The following is a 21302-nucleotide window of genomic DNA, read 5'->3' on the forward strand; positions in this document are numbered from 1 at the left end:
CTGCCGAGAGCCCCGGGAGATGTGCCAAGGTCACATTTAAAGGGAGGTGGAAACCAAAAGTAGAGAACATTTTACCAACCAATAAGTGACCCTAAGGGATGGGTACTGGGGGACAGACATATAGGACAGCGTATGGGGCAAGGCTTGGGGGGCTGACCCCTGGCCTCTGGCTAATCACTCGATGACTTGGACCGAAATTTCTGGATGGAGGGATGGGATGCTGAGTGATTGACAGAGAGCCAGGGTGGGGGTTTGGGGATGCTCTCATCCCAGGAAAGGGATAACACAGGTAAAGGGAGGGGAGTACAGTCTGGGATAAACCATTTGGGAAAAATATGGGGATACAAAACAAAACTACTTCAGAGTATTACAAAATATCAAAACGCACTACAACACAGGGTAAATCCAGCCTGGGCACCTCTCAAGTAGTCAGCCCAATTGAGCTCACATGGTGAAGGCAGGACAGAGAGCAGAAGTCTCTGCAGCAGCAGGATGAATCCTCAGCTAGCCAGCTCTCAGAAACACACACTGAGGATACTGCTTGTACCCTCACATTGTAGCCAGATATAAAAGCATTTACTAACTGTACAAATAGAGAAAAAAGCCATTTTTTGCCACAGTAAAGTGTCTTTTCGTATTAAGAACAGTTTTTTTCTCTTGTTACGAAGACCCTAGTGCACTTTACATATGTTTTCTGTTTGCATATTATTCCCAGCTGTTTGTATTCATTGCAATCAATATCTATAAAATTCGAATCTTATCTCTAGCAGTGTGTAAGGATGATAAGATTTTATTCTAGGAAAAAAAAAAATTACAGAAGCTAGAAAAAGCTAAACAGCTCCCCTGACAAAAAGCAGAACTATCTGCACCCTCTGACTGACTCTACCCTGCTCTATCAAGCCACCAAGGAGCCTCAGGCACGTGAGCCACTGTATGGAAAAGTGCTCCACAAAGCAAAATTTAAATATCTTTAAACAAATCAAATGCCACAGAGTTCAGCAAGGCACCCAAGGCTGAGAACACTCTCTGGAGACACTATATGTCAGAGTAGATTTAGAAGTCATGAATGCACCTCTTGTTTTTCAAGACACAAATTTAGCAGTCTCCCGGGGGATAAGCAAAAGTAAAACTGAAATGTGGATGAAGCCTATTCATTTAATGTTTTAAAACAGTGAGAAACAGATTTGAAAGAAGCCACAAAGAGCCCATCACAGAGACATCCTTGGAATTCTTGGATAGGCATCTGAAATACTTGCTCACTCATATGTTTTGACACAATTAAATGGTTTGGGTCAAGATGGAAGAGTTGACAGATTTTTGGCCCACACAATTCTAATACTCTCCCCTCCTCTTCCTGTCTGCAACAATTAAAATAAGAATTAAAATTATTAAGAACAAAAAAGAATAGTTCAAGCTAACCAGTTTTGCTCTGGTAGCAGAAGAGAACAAACAAGCAGCACTCCCACAGTAAAAACAGGCTTTGAGAGGGCAGAAACATCCAAAAGATTTTGGCTTCCACCTCTGAACTGCTGCTGGGGTGAGCACTGTGCTACAAAGCAAAGTCAGCCACATCAGTATCAAGGCCAGTGGCCTGCAATGGAGCAGAAGAGAGAAAACACTCACATGAGCCAAGCAACAGAGCTGAAGGCAGCAACCAGTTTCTTTTCGTGGCTGCTGTCTGCCTGCACGGTGCCTCTCCTTTACCTCTGTGTGGAGTCTCAGGGTGAGCTCCAGCAGGGTGGCCTGGACAAAGCCTCCAGTCCATGTGAGTAGGAGCTCTGCTGCCAGCCAGACCAGCCAGCAGCATGTCTCAGTGAAGAGGCAGGAATGCAGCTTCCTAAACCCCCTCTGAACTGCAAATCTGCAGGCTAAACCCTCATTTGTCTACACAGAGTAAGCAAAATGCTCCATCACAGGCACAAACACAGTTGTGCCTCATCAAGGTTTCCTGCCAGGCATCACTTTCCCAGGGAAGTGTCACTGGGGGTGCCCAGGTTTACACCCACACCTGCAGCAATGTGAGTTAGCACTGCCACTCTCACCTGGAGGCTTCCCAAAGAGCAAATTCTCATTAGATCCTGCTGCTGACTGACTTCTGTTACCAGATTCTGGACACCTTGCCCATGACACAATGCAGAAAACCCAAATAATTGGCAAAAAGGGGAACCAAAGCACTCCAGAACTGAACTGCAGCACTGGTGTGATGCCTGGTGATGATGTTACAAACACCAGGATTAAGATCACCAGGTGATACAAAGCCAACTTTAATACAGTCAAAGTCTGCTTTCCAAGCTTTATACTGTCTTGTGACACCAGGCAGGGACCCAACAGTTCCCTTTAGGTGAGTTTTTATGTCTGCAGTCCTCAGACCAATGTACAGAGAAACATCTTACTGCTCCTCTGAAAACTCAGAGCAAGGGGAGGTAGAATGATATCCATTAAAAAAAACCAAAAAGCCAACAGAGAAAAACAAAAGAATAACTAAGGCATAACTATGTCACGATGTTTTAGAGAACAAGAAAATTCCTCCTACCCCACAGAGGGCTGGCTTTTAGCCCAGATCTGTGTTTAATACCAACATAGTAGAAAAACTTTGAATGTTCCACAGTTTTATAGACTTGTTTGCTAGTCTACCCTTTCTACTTTCCCCTATCCATTCCTCTATAAGAAGTGCATGCTGTTAAGGTGAAAGAGCTTTTACAGCTCTATAGTGAAACAAGAAACCAAGACTATTTTGAAGTCATGAATATAAGGTCAAATTAGAGGAAAGGAAGATGGATCTAAAAGGAAAAAAAATCCACATGGGAAATTCATCCACAAAAAGTCATTTTGCCAAGACTTCTTCAGCACAAGGAAAACCACAGCAGGTTACTAGAGAATAAAAGAAATCTAGTAAGTAAAATCTACCTTGAAAATAAGACAGAGGGGCTTGCATCTTAATTCTCACTAACATGACAAATTCTTAAAATCCACATCTGGGAAAAAAAAAATAACATACTTTTAGTAGAGGAATTCAAAAAAGGACCTTATTTATGCTTAGGGGAGGAATGCTTCACCTGCTCACACAAATTCAATAGGCTGAGCACTACAACAAGGAAGAGGGCTTGATCAGCATCTGCCCCTGCAAAATTGCAATGCAAGGGAAGAACAAACCTTTGAGAAAGTTGTCGCACACATACACAAAAGGGACCTTTAATGAAAAGCCCCATTGTTAAGGGTCTTGGGAACCTGCTGACGTGGAGGGAAGGAATTATGTTGATGAGCGAGCTGCAGGGTTACTTGTCTGGTAGATTGAGGCACAAAGATCAGGCTGAAAATGACTTGCTGTATTCACTGAGTTCCCCTGAGACCTGCCACAAACTGACTGGGAGCTGTACAGCACAGCCCTCCCAATTCTTTTATGGCAGCAATCTCACTGTGAGCCACTTTTGGTTCCACTGTGCAGTATCACAGATACAAACAGGAGCAGCACAGAACAGAAATAGGAAATAAATAGGATACAAACTCCCTGACAGAGTTCTGTAGAACAATCCATGCTATTACCACCTCTTAACAGAAATTCAGAACATGAGTGGCAGCCATAAACAGGTAATCACAATTTGATACACACTGAACTATACTGCGTGACACTCCTCTCCACTCCCCCATCAGTTAATTACCTCTGACAAGTTTGCTTCAGAGGTAGATGGTGTTGCATGTCTGGTACTTAACAAGGGAAGCAGCTGGATCCAAGCCTTTCCTTGAAGCTTTTCTTGTCTCTGAGGTACCACTCATTACCAACACACAACGACTGTGCAAAGCTACCAGACAGCTACCTTGGACCTACCAAAACAAGTAAAATCAGTTCTGTGGTTTAACCAGCTTCCTCTACTCGAAATATGCATGAGTAAAAAAAATAAAAGCACATGAACAATACTTAGTGCTGAGTGTGATGAAGAGGCAGTGATAAGCAATTACTTGCACTGCTCTCAGAGAAAATGATGATGTTTTTATCCTGTGCTAGGAGGAAACAGGAAGAATTTTGGCATACATCTGGAGCCTGTATGTTGCTGTACACAACTTTACTTGAAAAACCTCAGGATAGCTAAGGAAGAATTATGTAGTAGCACAGACCAGCAGAAGCCAAAGTATCCATGAATTAGGACTTAAGCCCCTACTTTAGAAAAAAAAAAAATACTCCCCTCCAGTCTGTCATCTAAAAGTGCATCTTCACCACACTGCAACAAACTTTACCTTGATTTTTTAAAAAAATTCAGCATTTAAGGAGAATGCTTGCAGATCCTTGTTGGCAGACTAAATCTACAAACTGTGTTGTGCTATGAAAAGGAATTATGCTTCCTGCTTCTAAAAGGTCTGGCCAAAGAGTTGAGTTCATGACTGAATTCTAAAAAACAGGCACTGAACCAGTTAATCATGGTGTGAAAGAGAAATCATAATAGATTATATATGACTTAATTGTATGCTTCAGCAAATTATGACAATCTCATCAAAGAGTAAGATATGGGGCAAAGAGACCAAAATCTTACAGTGAGTTCTTACAAATTATTCTCCATTAAGGGTACAAAACAGAGAAGCTTTCCAAAGTTGTTCTTCCCCAATAACTTTTTTTTTTCCAATTTCCCGTTCTATGCAGAGATGTTTTAAAACAAACTGCTCTGAAGCTTTCTTCTTGTCTTATTGTCACACTTGTGTTACATATGCCAGCACATGTCTACAAGCACAACTGTGCATAGTGCTCCTGGGAGAGGGGATTTATTTATATCCAAAATTAAACCATTTAATAATGCATAAGTAGTACTAGATGTTGGCAGTAAAAAGAATTAAGAGAATATTAACTGTTAGAAAGAAGAGCACCAAGCCCTGTGAAATCTGGAAGTCTTCCCATTTGAAAAACAGCATTAAAAGTGGCACTGGCCTTCAGATATCTTCTGGGTAAGTGCAACTAGATCCATACAGAATGTGTTTGGATGAGAGACATCAGCCTGGTGCAGAACACCTCTTGTCCTCAGCCTTCTGCAGAGCCACAGGGCCAGGAGGAAGCTGAATGCAGGGAACCTCACAGATTCTGCTTTCCCAGCTGCCAGACAGAGCAAGAACCCAGGACTCTAAAAGCTCCTGGCAGTGCCACATCAGGCTCTGTCTCCTCTGATAAAATGACTGCCTGCACAGATCCTTGTCTTTCCTTCTGGTGCCTCTGTCTCTTCATTCCACCTTCACTTTACACTTTCCCCTCTTCCTGTCTTCTTGTTCATCTGTCCCTTTGCTTCACTCTTCCACATCTGTTTATCTTTTCATTTCTTCTGTCATTAGAACAAGGCTGCAGTGACAGACTACAATTACAACAACCTCCAGCAGAGTCCCTTTCTACCTGCATCCATGGCATCAGTGTCCAGCTTCAGGACTCCAGCCTGGATTCAAGAAAAGCCACAGCACTAAAAATTGACCATGATGCAGGTGCCCAGCTGCAGAACATGCCAACAGAGTCCATGGCATGTACAAGAGTTAAGGCTGGCTTACAAAGCTTGAGCACTCTCATTCTCCTCCTCTCACATTCCCTGATTGGAACACAAGTTCCTCAAGTCCCAGATTTCTGGCTAAATTTCTGAAAAACAGATTTCCTGTTTTTCAACCTGTGTAGCACAGCCAGGCCCCATTACTGCCAAACAACAACCATGAATGAGAACAATTCATTTGGCACGTGACAAACTCTGAAAATTAGCTTCTAGTTCCAGTTCGCCTGGATATTTTTCCCTTAAAAGTAAATCAATTGACTACATGGTGCAGGAATCTGAGATGTGAGCAGTTTTGCCTGTCTGCCAGAAAAAGTAGAGGATTTTTCCCCAGTTAAAAAAGTTACATTGTGAGTTTTATTTTCAGACTTGTAAAAAGAAACTTGTCTTTTTCTTCTCAAGAGATTTGAGCGAAGTGAGCAAGGACTCCACAATCTGATGGGAAAACAAGACAGTATTCATTTCTTCCAGTAACAGTGACTTCTCACAGTTTGAATGCAACAATTCACCCTTACCTCCACTTTGCTTCCTGGCTCATGCTCTGCAGCAGCAAAGTAGACCACCTCCTGTACTTCATCCCTGGGCCGTGCAGAGTTCTTCCCAAACACCACCAGCCCATCCTTAGAACAGGGGGGGAAGGCTACAAAACAGTAGCTTGGAGGAGCTGCAGCCATCCTAGGAAGGAAAGAAAGCATCAACAAACAAAACTTGTGGGGTTTTTTTTATTCACAACTGCATACATTAGAGAATCATCCAGCCAACTGGTACCAGCTGTAGCTAGGAGGGAATGCACTCCCTCTGTCAGTTGATTGTCCAATGATAAGGGAAGAACGGGTCAGCTCGAAGGAAGCTTATCTGAATTTAATTTAAAAAATATAATAATTTGCATCATTTTTCACCCAAGCTTTCTGCAGGCATAAATAGGAAAAAAAGCAAGAGAACTGTGCCTTGATGAGCCTGCTTTGTCCCCACTGAAAGAAGATACTCTGCACTGGAGCTCCTTGGGAACATATGACCTAGATGTATTCTGCTGACTCAGACAAGTGCAGAGACACAGAATAACTTTAAATAATTTACTCCCTCTGCTCACATGCACTTTAATATTTTTTAAAAGGAAAGATAAAACATGTTTGAGGGATTCCTAAAAGAGGACAATAGTATAACTGGAAAAAGAACAAAGATACAGCACAATTACATCAAAAACTGTCAGTCAATTTATCTACTCAGATGGGAAAGAGACTGAAGCACTAATTGCACTTTATTTTCTTTGTGGTTTGTCTGCATTGCTGCTCCTACCTGAAGTTAATTGATTGCTGTTTATTTGTTTATGTAGGCTAATGTGACATGTTTATAGGATAATTTTAAGTGTTTGCAATAACAATATATTAAGAAAAAATATAAACTGTTTCAGGACTATTACACTATTGTAGCTGGTCTTGTGTACATTGCCATATCTGACATTTTTTCCACCATTTAGAAAAACTTCTGGTACATATGGTTACAAAAGAAAAATGTAGGGTGTTTATCACTTGTTTAAAAAGCACTTAACACAGATGTCTAAATTTTCTTCATAATTCTTACCACAGCAATAGAAACTCAGCCCCCAAATAAACAAACATGTTTCTCTTAATCTTCTACATTATCCTGAAGAAGTAAAATACATGCACACATTTGCTCTCCTTAGAAACAATCAGCACATGAGTTTTCCCCCCACATTCCTCTGCAAGACAGTGCTGGGCATGGGGTAGTGTGCAAAGCTGCTTTTTTACATGCACATGCTTCAAACCATTCAAATTAGGCTTTTTCTTTTTCTTTTTTCTTAAGCAGTGCCATTTGAGTACATACTTCTCACAGAACAGCAGATAATGAAACAGAGGAAGAATTCCTTTTCTACAAAGACTGTAATCCATAAAATGGTAATTGTTTGCCTGTGGGCTTGGAACAGGTCACACAGATGCTCAACCTTGCAAAAAAAGGTCAAGTAGTTCCATGTTAGAAGTGCCCTCTACCAACACAACGTGAGGCAATGAATTGTCCAGGGAACTCACAAAATCTTTCCATTTAGGTAAAATTATATTCATCCACTTGAGCTGAAAATGCATTAGGAAACAAACAAATCCCTTTTCATAAGCAGAGTTCTGACCAGTGGGAAAGGACAAGCTACTTTGAGCTGGAATTACTTCAGCTGATAAAGCACATCTGTCAGAGGACCCTGGGCTGCAGACCTGCCTATTGTGCCTCTAAATCTGGGGCATTACTGGCTCTACAGGAGCGTCTGGCACACAGACACGACACAAAGCCCCACTCCAGTTGCCATTCATTGCCTGCAAGTCCTCAGAGCACCAGGTTTAACTGGAACCTGGTGTGTTTGTGGAGTGTTTGCCCAACCTTCAGCACTAATGAAACCATTCAGTACTTTGGTATGAATTACTCCAAGTATGAGTATTGCAGTGTTGGTGATGTCAATGAAACTGCTTTCCAAAACTCTAGGAGTTCCCATCTGCCTTCAGGTAACTCATCTTTTAGAGCACCAAATTTGTCTTCTGATACATTGCCAAATGAGCCAAAATCTTGAACAACTTGCAGATTTAGTGAGGATCTCACTATTCAAAAGAAGTATTTCCTTTACTCCAAACACTAACTAAGCAGATTTATTTGAAATACACGACACAGCTAAAAAACATTAAGCATCCAAGAGCCTAGCAAGAAAGGTTAACATTATATACAATACTAATTTTTATTAAATTAATACCTAAACCTATTGGCAGATAAGCTTAAGAAGAGGGGAAATACTTCAGCATTCTGTTACTGAACAAATACATTTACATACCTACAGTCTGAGTAGATAGGGAAAAGAATTAAAAGCTTGTAGGCATCTAATGCCCTTAAAATTCTGAAACCTCCCTGAAAGAAATAGTCTCAGCTGTATGTGTGAGATTTTATTTTCTCCCCCCTTAAATATACCAACAGTTACTGAACCTAAAACAAATTGCCATTTTGGTAATGCTTTATAAGTATGAAAGTATGAGTAAGTGTGGGATTTTTTTTCCTTAAATACACCAACAGTTACTGAACCAAAAACAAACTTGCCATTTTGGTAATGCTTCTTAAGCATGAAAGTATGAGTAAGCTCCTCTATAACTAGAGTTCCCTTCAACACACAGTGTATATCATAAGCATGAGCAAGCTGCCCAGTAACTAGAGGTCATTTCAACACAGTGCATTTCATACAGGCAAGTATGCAACAGTCAAACACTAGGTCAAATGCTTTAACCTAATCCTAAAAACATGACTGGCAGTGGAGGAGTTTGCACTGGTATCCCAGATTACATTTCAGAGAAGGAAGCCATCCAGCAGTCTAGTGCAGTTTAAATCTACTCAGTTTGCTAGGCAGCACTTTTTCCCTGCACCTCCTTTGGCTCATTTCGAATATGACAAGGATGGCCATTTCTCAGACAGACCCACAACCTCTACTTGTTCAGAACTCTACTGTACTTTATCTTCCTCCACCACATAGCTCAAACAGTCTGTTAGCAGCCACCTGTCTAAGCAGGACATTTCTACTTGCCTGCTTCGTATTCTTTTCTTTATTCAGTTTCAGGTTTTCCTCATACTCATTTTCATATATTTGCCACCTCTTTGCTCTCTTACACAGCACAATACTGGACAAACATCTTTCACCCACAGGAGGAAAAGAACACTCCTTCATGGTACCTCTGATATATCAGCCTGACTATTAAAACCACCTACTGCTATAATTCCTACACTTTTTTTCACAGAGAGTTTGCTCCTCCGGTGAAAGGCAATCCTGAAAACCTTAGAAAACACAGGGAATGACTGCAAATAGATCTCAAAGAACAGCTTGCTGCCCATTCACACAGTTCTTTACCACAGAGCATGTTAAGCACAGTGGCCTGATTTTCTCAGCAGACCATACCTCAGACCTACATTCTGGTGTAGGCAGAGGTAAACTTACACATTTGTCTCAATTGCAAACCATTACACTCATAGATGGGCAAGTTCAGAGAAATGAGGACTGTACAGACCATCGTAGGCTACATCCAACATCACTCTGCATATGGAAGCCTGGAAATAGAGCTGTACATTATGCTGTTCCACAATGGAATAACTGCTGCAGTTGCAGGGTGTTAACAGGCACCATGCTTGGCTGACCTCAAATCACTGCAGGCACAAAGGTTGAAAAAAGAGTTCTGAGCAGCAGCCACAAGCTAATACACTCCACTTGCTATCTTTTTATTTGACAAAAACAGGCTGCAGCAGGGATGTGATATTCCACCTGGTCATATTTTATTTCCAGTCTCCTGCATTCTGACACTATAAAGAAGACTTCCTTAACAAGTTCCTTTATTAAGATCTTTTCTCATTGTGGTAAGTCACATTTAACACCTGACAAGCCAAATTAATTGAATGAATATATCACCACTGCTGTCAGTGGTAAAACAGAGAGTACTGAGTATTTTAATGCAGAAGGAAAGGAGTAACAACCATTGGACAATCATAGAATCAAAACAGTTGGAAAATACCTCCATGATCATCGAGTCCAACCTCTGAGCAAACCATCACAGCACTAGGTGCCATATCCAGGGGTTTCTCAAACATCCCCAGGGATGGTGACTCCATCACCTCCCTGGGCAGCCTGTTCCAATGCTTAACAAGCCTTTCAGTGAAGAAATTCCTCCTGATGTCCAACCCGAGCCTCCCCTGGTGCAGACCATGTCCTCTTCCCCTGTCACTGGCTGCCTGGAGAGCAGGCTGATCCTCAGCCAACTACACCCTCATTTCAGGCAGCTGTAGGGAGCCATAAAGCTTCCCCTGAGCCTCCTTTTCTCCAGGCTGAACACCCACAGCTCCCTCAGCTTGTAGGATTCACTCTTCACAGCTTCATTGCTGTTCTCTGAACAAGTGTCTGGCTCCAAATATCACAAAGGGAAACAATAGGTACGACAATTATCATGGCTTTATAAACATGTCTGAGCATTGAAATGTTCAGAAATGCTCCTGAAATAGGGTGAACAAGGGTGTGTTATTGCCTAGCATCACCTCAAGAAAACTAACCCATAAATCTTGATAAACATAAAGCACCAACTTTCAGGTTAAAAATATCAAAACCTGAAACATTTTACATGAGGATCTTACAGATGCTGACACATATTTAAAAAGATCATAAATTCCAATTAGAACAACTTGTGCTATTATAAATAAAATCTCTATCTAGTAAAAAAAAATTCTCTAGTAAATATCTATCCACAATGAGAAATTTAAAGTGCTCAATACAGAATAAAATTGCTATTAAATCTGTACGTAGAGGTTGCGACAATCTGGAATAATGGAAACTTCATTTAGAGGTCATTTTTCACTTACAAAAAAATGAACAGACAAATAATGCTGGAAGAGAGATTAACACATGGAACAGAGATTGCAGTATCCCATCCTCCACCTCATGAACATGAGTGTCAGAGGCTGAAGCCACGCTCTTAAGAAAATAGAGACAGGCATAAATAATTCAGCGTGCTTTGGAGCCTTCCTTCCCCCCAGCCCAAGAAACCTGAAATAGCTATGCATCCACAACAAAGCACTCTCAGCTTAGCATGACAGAGTCCAAACTAAAGAAAGGAAGATTTTCATAGTAACTCATTTTAGATTCCTTGGGGTTTTATTCTGTTATTTTTTCAGAGTAACACTGTGTATTTCTCTGAAAGCTGTAATTTGGTACTGCAATAATCTTTTATAAAGCTCAAGAATCCGACTGCTACAATAAAATTACTTCTCAGAAAAATAACTTTATCATCCCACATCAAATAGATGTTGACTTTTAAAGTCAACTTATTTTCCTGGTTTGCCAAAATAACCTGAAGACATTCAGCACAAAATAATTAATAGTTTTACAAAGCTACAAATTATGTGAAAACTGGCTCACCAACAACAGCTTTCAGTTGCTCTTTTTAAGAAAAAAATTACCAAAAATAAACATTTTTGATGAACTATTGTGATCTTGAAGCACTTATAACAAGTTAGTGTTCAAGTAATGCCAAAACTTATAAAAGTACAACTAAATTTGCTCTTTTCTCTGTCAATTGAAAAACAAAACAATGGGTTTATAATGAAAGTCCAGCACTCACTAGGAAGCAGTGGGTGATAAAAAGGATTGGTGTGAGAAAAAGAGGGTGAAAGTAAGGGTCTGTCTTGAAATTTAACTGATGTTTATTGAACTAAACCAATATTTGCTTTCCAAACTTCTCTTTTAATTGCTGTTCACTTAATGCCCTGCAATTTTTCTCAGGGAAAGCTAGAGATGCAGCTAACATCACACATAAAAACCCTTTGGGTTTAATAGAAGTTTCCAAAATGTTAATTAGTAGTTATTGTTAATCTCAATTAAGATTTATACCAGATGACAAAGATCTGAAGGAGATATTCCTGTGTAGAGCAAGTCCTTTCCAGCAACACAACATTTAAGACATTTTAAGTGATGTATGTCTGCAAACAGTTCTGCCTGAATAGTTCTACACTATGCAGAAGTTGTTTTCTACACAATACAGTCTCTTGCTCAAAAATGTCATAATCTAGTCATTCTCATGTATAAAGTAAAAGGCGCTACATGAGAAGTCAGCTGCCACCAATACACATCCTCTTTGCAAGACACTGGAGCAACGTTCAAGCAGATATTAAGGACATTAAGCTTCACTGACACCAAGCAGTCACCTCTGACACCAGAGAAGCATTCACCTCATGCTGTGATGAGTAGCATTCAGCTGTAAAATTTGCCTTGTATTGATTTGGCTCAGAAGCTGGCAAACCTTCACCCAGGAGCATAATTGCTGTGTTCATTACTCAGCACAGCCATGCTAGCAAGCAAGGATGGAGCAAGGAACAGCACACCTTGCTTTCATCCACCTCAGTGAGGTTCTACAGATACATCACACAGACTCATCTTTCAAACACTTTTTGTCTTCAAGAGCTTTGTTGGTATAACTGTCAAGCTCTCTGAAGCTCAGACATGATCAAAGTGTTGTACAGGGTGAAGACTAAACCTCTCCTAACTCCCAATGTTTCAAGCACACTTGAGATTGTCCTAGATTAATATAACTATTATTAATGTCCTAGATTAATAGTACCATTATTAATGCTGGTAATAATCAACATAATGCTTTCAAGACAGCACAAGTCTCCACAAAAATAAGTTTGGTAGTGTTAACACTAGGGTTTCATCTCAGACCTCCACAGTAGTTTGGTCAGAACATCAGTTTTATTGATCATATAGCCTGATCCTTCCACCCTCTCTTATTTGGTTTCTTCAGATTAAAGCTGGTCTTTAGCAGGTGCTTTAGGTCACAGAAATTCAGGCTGCTAAACTCCTTGCTACTAAGTTTGGACTACATTCTGGTGATGACAGCATTTTCTTTAATATTTATCTTACAAAAGAGATTTGAGCTGCTTTTAAGGTCCAGAGAGCACATTAAACCTTTTATGAAGACATATAATGTGTGTTTGTGTATTAAAGGATGACTATTCCTCGCTATATTTTATGCTTTTATAAAACAGAAACCCAGCTGTGCTAATATTGCTGAACTATTTCAGTAACATTTAAAGATTTCAATAAACCTGTTTTCATTGCAACCAGAAAGAGTAAGTGAACTAATCTGCAAGAAACATTTACAATAAAAAACAGAGAGCCAACATATAAGCAAGGATCCTCAGATTTGGATCAAGGCTGTCTCATTAGGAAAGGAAGAATATATGGAATGGGCCATGCATCATTTATTCTCAACTCTTCCATATTTTAAATGGGGTGGCAAAAGAAAGGTCTGTTACAATTGTGAAAACTTAAGTTCAGGGCTTAGTTGTTGGTTTTCAACCTCTATTTTAACTTTAAATTAAGATGTTTCTTGTGCCTGAGACAAGCTTGTATTTCCATTTACAAATCAAGCCCAGCATCTTATGCACATAGAGACATGTGATCTCTGCACCCTGCAGAAAAGCAGTGCTTCCAAAAACAGAAATGAAAAGCAAAATTCATTCAGCTGCAGGCACAGAACAAAGACAGCAAACTGAAAGGCACAATAATAATACTGTTCCCATCTAAGGAAACACTGAAAGGTTATTTTTCTTTTTTTTTTAATTGACAATTTGGACAGTTTTAATGCATGACTTGTCAGGCAAGAGGAAGGTTGCATGTATTAAGAAATTAGAAAGCAGAGACTGTTCCTGAATATAAAGCACAAAACCATACCAGATCCCTGTGTCCCTATCATTTGGACATTTCATTATCAGACCTAAGTCAAATTGTTTGACTCTTTCCTAACTAACAATGGATGATGATGCCAATTTATTGCTTGAAGGTGCCACATCCAACTGTGATTGTTTCTGTCCCTCCAAGCTGTGCCTGACAAGATATCCAAGAGGGGTTTTGATCAGCAGCTGAAATGTAACAAGCCATGCTTAAGACTTTTTTTTTTTTTACATTAACTACATACTGAAAATTTCTCAAGAATTTACTCAAAATGGTCAAACGTTGAGTCAGGGATTTGGGATGGCCTTTTTCTCCAGTAAATTTACTTTTATTTTTGAATTATGAGAAATAGCAATCCCTACACAGGCATAAAATGAAGTTGCACTTCAAAGCTCTACTAAGCTGTGTGCTCCCTTCAGTCAGTTAACTGAACAAATGCACAATAGGCCTGGAAGGAATTGAAAATATTTCTCTTGCTATATGTGGGAAAATTTGAAAATTCCTGCCAACAGCTGTCAGATTGCTTTAGACTGCCTAAAAAAAAATCAGGCAGTGGCCATCAAATGAGCATTCTAAAATTCTTCAGTACTTTAAGTCCCAACAAATGGTGAGACTTCAGCTGTTATAAAAGTTTACAATCCCTTGACCAACCAGTTCTATTTTAATTCTGTAATACACCCTTGTCCAAAGTATGTCCTTGCTTTCAAAGCAGGCATCTTTCAAAATAAGACAGGATCTTATTTTTTTGCCCCACGTAATCTGAATTATGTTAATGAAAACATAGTTCTATTTAAAAACAAATCAGGGTCAGTCATCCAGAAGACAACACATTTCAGACTCATTTCCATCACAGGCTGCACATACAGGGAAAATTCATTATTTATACAGACTTTTCACTGAGTGGGTGTCAGTGCTCTTAATTAAGTCCCCAAGCAGTCACAGAACTCCATCCCTTTTGTGGCTCTTATCCCAGCCCGCAGTTTAAGGTCATATTTGCAACACTCTCCCTTTTGTAGGGAAGCACCTGTTCTCTTGCTCCTGTCACAGGGGCACAGACCCTTGTTAGGGGCTGCTGGCATCTAAAGCATCTTTGTGCAACACCCAAGTTCCCAATGAGGAGTTGCTGACTGCAGTTTTTGCTGTTTGTGAGGATGCAGCACAATCGTGTTTTGCGCCTCGTCCCTGCACAAGGGAGGCTGTCCAGCTCCTCACACAGCTGCCTAATGCACACTGACTGCTGTCATTTCACATCAGCAACACTGGTATGTCAACAAGGAGCAAAATAAAAAGCATCAAAGTAGCTCACTGGAAGTCTCCCTGTAGTTTTAAACATACCCCAAAAACCAGAAAGTGTCGCAACACTATCCATAGGAGTTTGCAAATGTTAGGATGTAACACAGCAAACTGTCAGAAACCAGGCATTCACAGAGAGGCAGGTCTGGGCAGCAATTCTGTTTCTCAAGCTGCTGAATGTACAGCAAAGAGAAAAATACACTATGGGGATAATGCCCATCTTCACAACTCTTCAAGTTCATTATAAAGAAATTCTTGCTGGAAGCTTTGAACATCTAGCAAACTTTCCAACATGCAAGCTGTGTAAAGAATCCACAGTTGATGACTTCTGAAGGAGAGGGTGGAGAGCCAAATTCGGCAACTTTGGCACAAGTAAATAAATGGAGCTTAAATCATGCCATACTTTACCAGAAAAAAAGCCAAACCAAAAAGTCACAAATGTCTTTCAAAACTGGAAGAGACCTTTAAAAATCTCAAGCTGTAAGCATTGAAAATTCTATTCTGGGGAGGACAAAACTGACTGATACCAATAAAGGATTTTCATCCACCACATTTGCCTCAATACAACACCTACCTTTTTAGACTGTTTCTGTAAGCTCTGGGACATAAGCTACTTAGAGCATTATAAATTGTTTAAGTTAATTTCAGTGTTGGTTCACCTCAAAAAAGCTGAAAGTCCTGTGTTTAGAGAGATCTACTTCCTAAGTAGAATATGATTAGAGGGTTTTCAAGATTTTGTTTTGTGTGGCTGGAAGATTTAAAGTGCATATTATGAACAAAAAGCATGTTTGGAGGTGCCTTAAATCACTGATTCTACAACAGCTTTTAGAGGAATAGTTGAAACTGTAGTAGCCTATAACCAAATGAGCCAGTCACTCCACTTCTCACAAGTTCATATATTTATTATCTTTTAAACTAACTAGTACAGACACATAGCTTGCATCACAAAATTTACCAAGTTTACTACAGCACAATCTTTTCTCTGGGTTTATCAAAGTTTCATATTTTACAGGTATGGATGGCTTTTCTCAGTTCTGTGACACTTCTTCATAGGGATAGATTTACAAGCATGTGCATTCATAGCATCAAGGCCCTAAGCTGTCTTTCGTTTGAGAATCTGGTTTAATACGATTTATTTCCCCTTTAACTATCAGTACTGGAGAATTTTCTTTTTAAGGCAGATTAATCATAGCCTGTACCATTATTACAGTAGCATAAATAGAGACGTCAGTTTGTAGGATATATCTACCTGCAGGGAGGTTTATCTGCTCATCAGTGACTGAAACCAGCACTTACCTACCTGAGCGTAACAGTATGCTTAGAAAGGCACATGAAGGCATCTAGGTTTCAAGGTGACCATATGAAAAGGCACCTTCAAGATAAAGATGGGGGGAAACAACCCTCGCGGGGTCCTTACAGAACAGAAGGGAAAGCAGCAGCGAATAGAGAGTGCAGCCAGCGAAGACGAGAGGCCGGAGAGCCTTGCTTCAGCCGGGAAGGCAAAGGACAGCCGGGGACAGCATCTGCTGATGCCAGCTCCCGGCACTGAGCCCTCCCCGCACCGCCGGCCCGGGGGAGGCGGCGGCGCAGCCACGGAGCGGGAGGCCCGCAGACCCCGCCCGGCGGAGCGGGGACCGCCAGGTGCGCGGAGCCCCGGGGACACCGCCCGCACCGACTCCGGGAGCGCGGCTCTGCGCCATCCTCCCGCGCCAGCCCCGCCGCTCCCTCCCGCGCCATCCCCCACGGCAGCTCCCTCCTGCTCTGCCTCCCTACATCCCTCCTCGCCTCCCTACATCCCTCCTCGCCTCCCTACATCCCTGCTTCCCTCCCTGTCCGCCGCCGTCGCCCGGCGCTGGCGGGGCGAGCCCCTCCGGGAAGGTCGCTGCCCGCGGACCCCGACACTTTCCCCCGCGCCGAGAAGTGACACGCTCGCCCGGCCGCGCGGCTCCGAGGAGGAAGGGGACGGGGAGGCGATGGGGAGGCGATGGGGAGGCGATGGGGAGGTGCCGCCCTGCCCCGCGGCGCTGCCGCCACCGCTCCCGTACCTGAGCGCCGCTCCCGCCGCTCCCGCCGCTCCCGCTCCGCTCGGCCCCGCGGCGCCCCAGCCCCGCCCCCTGCGCGCGCAGCCGCCGAGTCCCGGCCGGTGGCGGCGGCGGCGGCGAAGGGCGCGGCCCCGACCGTGCTGCGGCCGCTCCGCGGCGGGGATGCTCGGGATGCCGCACAGCCCGAGCCCGCGCCCCCTGCTTTGGGATGGCCCTGGAGCATCCCACTGTGGTCCCTTCCCGCGGAGAGCCATCGGCGTTCGGTATGTTATCCCTCAGCCCGTCTTGAGAACCGAGAGCGTGTCGAAAGAGAAGGGGCTTTTTTATTCAGTTTTAGTCTCATGACTAACTTGCGTTCCTCTGTCTCACGCAAAGGTAACTCTAGGAAGAGAACTGGGAGTTTTAAAATATAGCTGCTGCCTCATCAACCAGTCAAACCACTGCATAAGGGGTTCTACAAACTTTGCCAAGCTGAGGAGATGCGCTCATCAGAAGTATCCCCAAGGAAAGGGTTTTTAAGGATTGGAATGTGATGCCCAGGGAGGTGGTGAAGTCACCATCCCTGCAAGTGTTCAAGAAACATCTGGGCTGACATTTAGCACCAAGATCTAGTTGAGCTAGTTGACGAGGAAGTGATCGGTCAAATGTTGGGCTTGATGATCTTGGAGACTTTTCCAACCTAATGAATTCTGTGATTCTATGGTTCATGACTGAGGAATTCCCTGGTGCTGCATGTGGAGTGTCACAGTGGGCTCCAGCCCCTCCAGCAGCTGAACCTCCAGGGACCTCTCAGCTCTTTGGATGCAGCAGCACCAGCAGCAGCAGGCCCAAAGCAAAGCAGCACCCACTGTCCCTCTGAGGGGGCCCCATTCACAGCACAGCATCCCTCAGCCATGGCATGTGGAGCAGATGGCCTGCCCTCCTTGCCAAACTTGCCCAAATGGAGCTGTCCTCTGTGCTCCATCCTCAGCACACAACCTGTGCCTCCATACAGAGGTAAAAATAGTTTAACATAGTTTAACTGCTGAGTATAACCATGCAGGTCCCTACATAAATGGTTAAACTGCTAAATATGATCTAACACATATGGTTACATGGTGCTGGTATAAGACAGCACCTTTATGTATCTATCTCTGTATTCAAGGAGAAGAGCCTTGCTGCACATTCCACCAATTCCTGCCTTAAAGCAGGCATTTAATGTGCAGAAGAGACTGCCAAGTATGTTTGATGGGAAGACAGGAAGGTTAAAAGGAAGCAGGGGAAAAGTTCAGAGAGGCAAGGATGAGCCAGTAGAGATATTAAATAGCATTATAATCTAGGGTATTTCACCAGGAGAGCAGAAAGAAGCAAGTATGTTAGGCTGGTAAAGCCATACCACTTAAATATGGCACTGCCTGTTAGATCTGGTTTAGTAATCTGGCTAAAGAAAAAACAAAAAGCTAGACAGAATCTGCACATTTAAAGAAAATATAGAAGGAAAAATTCTGAAACTCTATACACCAAAAAGAATTTCCTCTCATCACCACAAACAGCACCACAGGTCTGCATCTGTTTAGAAATTATGGATAAGCATTGGACACTGCTGCTGTCAAACTTAAATGCAGACCAAAAGCTGCAGCTTCATTATGTAACTAAGAGAGAAAACAGTTTGCTGTTCCCAGCCTCAGTGACTGTGAAACACTGTGGCACTGCACCTTTCGGGGGTATGTCAGTAGTCTGAATAGGCACTACCTGGGCTCAGTGCTTTTGATTAAAAAGCTGAGCTGATCATTAGCAACATGGAAGCCCCTCATGCTCTAAGGGTTTCCATTATATATTTTAAGCAAGACCTTTGTTTTCCTCTGATATCAGTTTTGCTGCCATCAGAATTACATTTCAATGTGTTTTACAACAGAAAAAGACTGTATATCTCCTGCTTAGGATGTATGATTGAAAGGTGATCTGAATCACTGAAAAGCTGAGGACTTTATACCAATTTAATTGTAACAAGTTTAGTTGAACATAGCAACCCAAATTCCTTGCTCTGGAGTTACATCAAGGATGAACTGCGTCACAGGCAGCTTGCTTCTTAGAATCAGAAAGACAGCTGATGAAAAGAGCAGGTGCAATTTAGAAATGGGTTCAGATTATATCCTATAGCACACCACTTATATTACCTATATTATGCTCACTTAGATGACTAAGTCTCTTCTCTAATTACACTGGAGATGATTATGGCTGAGTATAATCTACCTAAGAATTATTAGACTGTCTACAGAATGATTACATACTGTCAACACAGAAATCCTTGATGCTTCCTTTCTGTGTAAGCTGTCATGAACTGTGTAAAGCAGCAAGGATGAGTGGTTAGAGTGCAGTACTGGGAATCGAGAGAGCCTGGAGTGTATGCTGTTCTGCCATAAGCTTGCTGCTTGGCTCTGGCTAAATCTTGTAGCCTCACAGTAATTAAATTACCTCACACAAGAAATGGGGAGAGCATTTACTCAGAGCTGCATCTTTAAAATCCTTGAATGGAGATTGCTGCGTAAACAGAAAATACAGAATTATAATAATTAGGGCAAAGCCAAAATGCCTATCTATTGATTATTTCCTCTTTAAAAACATAATGGCAGAATGTATGGATTTTATAAATGTTTTTTCTCTTGTAAAAGATTGGTTTCCAATTGGATGCAAAATCAATGGAGAAGAGCAGGAAGGATGCTTCTTTAGAAAAGAGAATTTCAAAGAATCTTTGTTCCATGTTTTATATGTGAAAGGAAGAGAACAAAAGGCAGACACTGAAATATACAGCTTAAGTTACAGTGGCTTTTTGGTTTTCTTTAGCCGCCTCCTTAGCTTTGAGATCAAAGCTAATTAAGTAGAGCTAGTGCCCCAAAATCATCAAGACACTGCAGCACTAATCTTTGTTTCATCATTTCCAAACTACTTTCCTCTGCAAGTTCAAGTCAGCAGCCATGCAGACATAGAGCAGATGGGACTAGTTTTCTCAATAAACTGTGTTTTGGAGAGAGGTGGACTTAATATAGATGGTAGAAAATACCATCTAAGTGTTGAAATTATATTAAGAGGCTTAAAATGATAGAATTGGGTGGAAGGGTAGTACAGCCAAGAAAAGCTTTTTGTTGGTATTAATTTTTGTAATTTCAAGGCACCATCTTAGTTGTGTTCTTTCCGGTGGAGCACTGATTTGGAGTACCTAAAAATCAGATGAACTTGGGTTATTCAGAAAAAATGCACTTGATTGCTAAAGGCAATCTAAGCCTATACCCATGAAGGCATCCCACTAAACTTAAATTATTCCTTTTACAGTGAGTTACAGGAAGAAAAGAGCTCCTTTTTTAAAGAAGAGTAAGTAACATTAAAAATGCCTATGAGACCCTAGATGATAGTTACATAATAGGCCAGAGTAAATTCAACTGGTGTCATAGAATGAACCTAAAGAGCAAGAAGTATCAATGGCACTTGAGTGTTTTGGGGTATTTTTATATAGTCAGAAGACTGGACCAGAGAATTGAGAATAATTCTCCCACACTAAAGGTAGCTTCCACCCATAACAAAGAAAAAGGATGGCAGGTGCTAGATTATGATGTAAAATAAAGATGTCACTTGCTGAGCTCTGTGAATGCTCAAAATGAAAAAGATAGGAGAAATCCTGGCTGCAGCCTCTTCATCCAATTATACCATTGAAGTTTAATCTATGGAAATGGCTGCAGCTGTACATGAAAAGTGACTGTAGACACAGCAGCAGGCTTAGATGCTGAGCTCTTACTCATGCACCACAGAAGGTGATTCATATCCCCGTTACACAAGTGACAGAGCAGAACACGATTCCTCAGTGTGACAGGGACACAGTGCTGCAAGGACTCCAGGCATGCTGCAGTTACTCTCAGTGTCCAGAAACCTGTTAGGCACAACAGCACTGAACCACACAACCAACCACTGAACCACACAACCAAGCTGCTCCATTGCCCAGTCAAGAAGGTTGCCTACTCCTGAAGTAATGTATCAAAAAATCATCAGTCTCTTGCTTGGTTTTCATAAATTTTGCTATTTTCCTTATTTTAATTCACAGAAATCTGGGACAGGGTACTTAGGTTTGTAATTCTGAAGTCTATCACAAGCCACATTTATTATTATTGGCTTTTTTATTGTGTTAGAACACCACTTGTAACAGTGAGGCTAAAGCTCTTGACAATAGCTAAAGAC

General features: G+C 41.7%; 1 protein-coding gene across 1 annotated transcript in view; it reads right to left on the minus strand.

Annotated features, from left to right (window-relative positions):
- SCRN1 (secernin 1) overlaps nucleotides 1-17157 on the minus strand; it is a 38608-nt gene extending 21451 nt beyond the window's left edge. Inside the window, exons 1-2 of the mRNA XM_066554969.1 lie at nucleotides 17100-17157; nucleotides 6026-6185 (exon numbers count right to left, since the gene is read on the minus strand). Of these exons, the coding sequence (XP_066411066.1) occupies nucleotides 6026-6184 (159 nt within the window). The 5' untranslated portion in view covers nucleotide 6185; nucleotides 17100-17157. The remainder of the gene's footprint in view (nucleotides 1-6025; nucleotides 6186-17099) is intronic.
- Nucleotides 17158-21302: the final 4145 nt, after the last annotated feature.

Source organism: Molothrus aeneus, chromosome 1 (assembly GCF_037042795.1).
Source record: "Molothrus aeneus isolate 106 chromosome 1, BPBGC_Maene_1.0, whole genome shotgun sequence".
Taxonomy (NCBI): domain Eukaryota; kingdom Metazoa; phylum Chordata; class Aves; order Passeriformes; family Icteridae; genus Molothrus; species Molothrus aeneus.